Source organism: Aethalodelphis obliquidens, unplaced genomic scaffold, assembly GCF_003676395.1.
Source record: "Aethalodelphis obliquidens isolate GAN/ISIS:26980383/991018 unplaced genomic scaffold, ASM367639v1 scaffold7, whole genome shotgun sequence".
NCBI classification, from domain to species: Eukaryota; Metazoa; Chordata; class Mammalia; order Artiodactyla; family Delphinidae; genus Aethalodelphis; species Aethalodelphis obliquidens.
Window position 1 is genome coordinate 658,675 of NW_020837951.1, and position 4,618 is coordinate 663,292.

The 4,618-nt window shown below is 64.8% G+C and overlaps 1 protein-coding gene across 2 annotated transcripts; it reads left to right on the forward strand.

Annotated features, from left to right (window-relative positions):
• The first annotated feature begins 1,539 nt into the window (after positions 1-1,539).
• On the forward strand, positions 1,540-3,979 carry TMEM210 (transmembrane protein 210). 2 transcript variants are annotated; one of them, XM_027104212.1, is made up of 4 exons: positions 1,540-2,786; positions 2,950-3,085; positions 3,303-3,332; positions 3,504-3,979. In XM_027104212.1, the coding sequence occupies exons 1-4, from the start codon at positions 2,699-2,701 to the stop codon at positions 3,688-3,690; spliced, it is 441 nt and encodes a 146-aa protein (XP_026960013.1). In that variant the 5' UTR covers positions 1,540-2,698; the 3' UTR covers positions 3,691-3,979. The 2 variants fall into 2 exon arrangements, with proteins under 2 accessions (XP_026960013.1, XP_026960012.1); XM_027104211.1 differs by having other exon boundaries at positions 1,540-1,835; positions 3,476-3,978.
• Positions 3,980-4,618: the final 639 nt, after the last annotated feature.

Here is a 4,618-nt window from a genome sequence, read left to right on the forward strand (position 1 = left end):
CCACCGTGGCTGACAGGGGCCCCCCTCACTCTCATGGCTTGGGCAGGAGCTCACGGGGGGTGGGCTGTCTGGGAGATGGGCCCTCCTGGGCCGCCCTCCTGAGGGACATCCAGCTCCAGCCTCACCCCTCTGGCCTTTGAAAGAAGCCCTCGGGTCCCCCTCTCTCTGCCTGGCACGAGAGTCTGGCGCCCAAGTGCTGGGCTGAGAGCCCCAGGGCTGCTGCTGCGGCCCGGGGTGGGGGGCCCCATCAGAATGCATGAGGTGGGCAAGTGGCCAGGCAGCCCGTGTGAAGCCAAGAACTTCTTGCGTCTCCAGCATGACGTGCTGCCTGGGATACGCCTAGGCTCGGGCAGCTGCAGTGCTGGGGGCTTCCAAGGAAGAGTGCTTTCAGAAAGGCCAGTTCTTTCTGTGCCCGGAGACGTGTGGTCAGGAGCGCCTGGGGGCCTCGATGTTCCTAGCACAAGATGCCGGGCCCAGTGAGTCCAGCCATCCCCAGAGCTGCAGCACAGGGCTGTTGTGTCCGGAGCACAGGGTCCTGTCCAAGGCCGGCACTGGGGGCCCTGCACTGCCCTTGCTCCCAGGTCCCAGGAGGCGGGGAGGCTGTGAGCTCTGCCAGCCCAAGGCCTTCAAAGCCGTGCTCGGTGCCACAGCCTCCGCGGCCCAGACCTTCACTTGTCCAGCGGGAACTGCTCGAGCCCAGTGGCGCTGTCCCCATGGCAACAAAGGCCCTTTGGAACGAATGTCTCCACTGCCCTGCTCCTCCCTGCGGTGCATTCCCAGGCCTGGAGCCATGCCCGCTGCCCCCCAGACACGCTGCGGCTCCCCACCAGTCTGTGCCCCGGTGCCCCCACTCCGCTCTTTGGCCTGTTCTGCTCGAGGGCCCTAGTGTCAGTCCTGCTCTGGGGCTTTTCTTTCTTCTGCTTCTTGGCTGTGCCGTGCAGTTTCTGGGACCTCGGTTCCCCACCCAGGGATTGAAGCCAGGCCACAGTAGTGGAAGCCCGCAATCCGAACCCCTAAACTGCCAGGGAGCTCCCTCTACGGCTTTTCCTTCTTGCTCCACAGGGTGGTGTTTGCTGTGGGATTTGGAGAGATTAGCTGCATAGCCTTAGCAGTTTGAGGACTCTGACAGGCCAGTGGGTCCCTGCCTTGGGCTCTACCTGCTTGGCCCCTCCAAGGCGGGCTGCACTGTGGTCACAAGAGGGGCTTGGGACTTCCCTGGTGGCGCAGTGGTTAGGAATCCGCCTGCCAATGCAGGGGACATGGGTTTGAGCCCTGGTCCGGGAAGATCCCACATGCCGTGAAGCATCTGGGCCTGCGTGCCACAACTACTGAGTTTGCGCTCTAGAGCCCGCGAGCCACAACTACTGAGCCCGAGTGCCACAACTACTGAAGCCTGTGCACCACAACTACTGAGCCTGCGCTCTAGAGCCTGTGAGCCACAACTGCTGAGGCCCTCGCGCCTGGAGCCTGTGTTCCTCAACAGGAGAAGCCGCTGCAATGAGAAGGCCCCGCACCGCGACGAAGAGTGGCCTCGGCTCACTGGAACTAGAGAAAGCCTGCGCGCAGCGGCGAAGACCCGACGCGGCCGAAAATAAATAAAATAAATAAAAAAGTAATATAGACACTTAAAGAAAAAAAAGAAGAGGGACTTCCTGCCTGGCACTGGGCTGGGCATGCCTTCGTCATCCTAACCAGGATGCAGACCTGCTGGACTGGCCTGGCAGGGTGGCAGTGCCAGCCGCTGGGCCGGGACACACCTGCCCTGAGTCCCTTTGGACTGTTTGTGGATGAGTGTGGTGAAACCCAGCGTCTCAGGTCATAGGATCACTCAACAGGTGTAGAGGTGTGCCAGGAGCTGCCACCAGGAGGGGCACCTGTGTGAGGGTCAGGGAGGCCCCCAGTGACCAGGGGTTGGCTGCGGCCCAGCGGGGCACCCCCCACCCCCCAGTGCCCTGTGGGGTTAGCCGTGGGGGGGGCAGGTATTTGCTTCTGCTGCCTGGGTTTGCTCGGCAGGTCCTTAGGGGAGGAGGCTGAGGTTAACCCCAGCCGTGCCAGCCTCCTGTGGACAGCGCTTGCCTGGTCTGCGAGAGGCTGCACAGGGGACAGACTGCGGCGGTGGTCGTGAGCTCTAACTGTAATGACACACTTAAGCCAGAGCCCCAGCCACCTGCTCCTTGAGGGTGTTCTGCGAAACACTGCTGGGGCCCGTATGGGGCGGTGGGTGCGTGTCCACCCCCCGGGCCTCACTTGGTCCCTGCTTATTCCAGTCTTGGGGAGAGGGTGGTGACATCAGTCAGCTGGATCCCAGGCCCCACCTAAGCTGCCGCAGCCCTTATCCTGACAGGGAAACTGAGGCCCAGGCTTGCCCACTGTGGACCTCTCTGGGTTTCCAAGCCGCTGCCTCTGCGACCCCAGGGTCCCAAGTGCAGCCGCTGCCCCTTTGCCGTGAAGCGCTCTCCTTCCAAGACCACGGCAGCCCCACCACTGCCCCTGCCCCAGATCTGGCCAGGGCACTCTGGAGTGACTCCCAGGCCCCGGCCGCCCTACCTGCCCTACCCTGGGGCTGCCTGCCCAGGGCTTCTCGGAGCCCAGCACCTGAGGGCGGTGCCCAAGGCGAGGCCCTGCCCCCACCTTCCCTGCCTCACAGCTCCATTGTGAGGTCAGCGCCTTCCGATGAGTTCTTTCCAGAGGCGTGGAGATGGCCCCCTGTCTCCAGCCTGACTCCTGCCTGGTTGGCCGCCCCCTCGGCCTGATATGTTTGTCCCTTTTGCTCATCCCTGCTGCAGGTGTCTCCTCCTGTTCCCCAACCCTGTCCCCAGCCAGGGCCCCTCCCTGGTTCAGGCAGGCCAGGCGCACCCGTGTCCTTCTGGTGGCTGCCGGGGGTGGGAGGGCAGGCTTGGGGGTGACCCACTGGGAGGTGATAAGAGCCCCTTGGCCCTGTCTCTGCAGCTGGGACCTACTGTGAGTGTAGCCTTGGCCTCAGCCACAAGGCCCTCATTGCCCTGCTGGTGGTGCTGGCGGGTATCAGCGCCAGCTGCTTCTGCGCTCTCATCATCGTGGCGGTTGGCGTCATTCGAGCCAAGGGGTGCGTGAGCCCCAGGGCCAGGGCGGGCGTGTGAGGGCTGTGGGGCCGGGCCGTCCCCCTGGGCCCTTGGTCTCAATGGGCGAGGTCACCAGGGGCTTGGGAATGGAGTCTCCCAGAATGGGATGGGGAGAGGTGTGGGGAGCACCGCTGGGCTCCTGGAGGCCAACCCCACTGTTCCCAGACTCACACCTTACCTTTGTTCCCCCCCGCCCCTCAGTGAAAGATGCCCCGGACACGTGGAGAGCAGGTGAGTGACCCCGGGGGAGGACCCCCAGGGCGAGCTGTGCCCCTGCTCCCTGACCCCCCACCCCCGGGAGGTGTGGTTCACAGACACGGCAGGAGCCCCGGGTGGTTGAGGCCTCATGAGCCCATGCTGATGGCCGCCTGCAGCTAGCCTGACCTGGACCACGCTGTGCAGGTTGGTGGGGCACTGCGGGGCTCAGGAAGATCACATGGACCTGCACGCGGTGCACATGGGGTCCCACCTCATGGCCCCTGAAATGGAGGTCTCCATGATGCCGCCCCTGGAAGATCACGGCCTCACGACCATCACCGTGGACTCGACCCTAGAGGAGCTGCCCCCACAACCCCTGCCGCCTCAGTAGGGCTTTGGGCAGCTGGGGGAAGGGGAATTAAACAGTAGTTAGCAGGTCTGCGTTGTCCTCCCTGCTGGCCCCCCTCGAGCCCTTCTGCAGATGCTATTGGGGTGGGGGAGGGGTCTGCGTCGCCTCCTGTCTCTTCAGTGGGGTGCCCAGTGCCCATGCTGGGCTCCCGCTGTCCACCCTGCAGGGCAGGGAGCACACCCCTGGGGTTTCCACTTCCTGCCATCGTGGCGTCAGCCCAGCTCCTCCCTGCATCTTCCTGCTGCTTTGTCCCATGAAGCAGACAGCCCCCCCCCCCCCCCCGTGAGCCCCTGTCCATCCCACCCCCACCCCCACCCCCACCCCAGGAAAATGCCGGGACAGGACCTGCAACTCTGGTGAGTCCAGAGGGAGCAGCATGTGGCAGGAGGACTTGGGCTGGTGCCCCTGCTCCACCACACTGCCTCCTCGAAGTTCCGGCAGAGTCCCTGGTGGGCAGGGTGGGGCAGATGTGATGGCCTCGCCTTCCTCAGGCGTGCAGCCCTCCCTCTACCTCACTGCCTGTCCCCTGGGCTCAGGCCCCCATCCTGTGCTTGTGCCCCATGAGGATGGGAGCATCCCTGGGGGGCTACTGGATATGCGCACTAGAATCCCGGCTGAGAGGAGGCGGCGGAGACTCGGGGGAGGAGCGGGTAGCACTGGGTCCTGTTCCGCGTGTCGCAGCCATGAGTTCAGTGGCGGTGAGGCTGCGGGGGCGGCGGTGTGGTCCAGTTGCCCAGGCCTCAGCCGGGTGCGGGGCGGTGGGCCACGCAGGTGAGGAGGGGGTGGCGCCTTGTCAGTGCTGCTGCTGGTGCGGAGCCAAGAGGAGCTCAGAGCTTCAGGACAGGTGGCTGGCAGTGCCGGGCGCTGGCTATGTGCCCAGCCTCCGCCCTAGGCACGGGACCAGCCGTGG

Coding starts and splice junctions, on each gene's coding strand:
- TMEM210 (XM_027104212.1), top strand. CDS start 2,699: ATGGCCCCCTGTCTCCAGCCTGACTCCTGCCTGGTTGGCCGCCCCCTC. Junction 3,086..3,302: donor GGCGTCATTCGAGCCAAGGG/GTGCGTGAGCCC, acceptor CCCGCCCCTCAG/TGAAAGATGCCCCGGACACG. Junction 3,333..3,503: donor CCCGGACACGTGGAGAGCAG/GTGAGTGACCCC, acceptor CACGCTGTGCAG/GTTGGTGGGGCACTGCGGGG.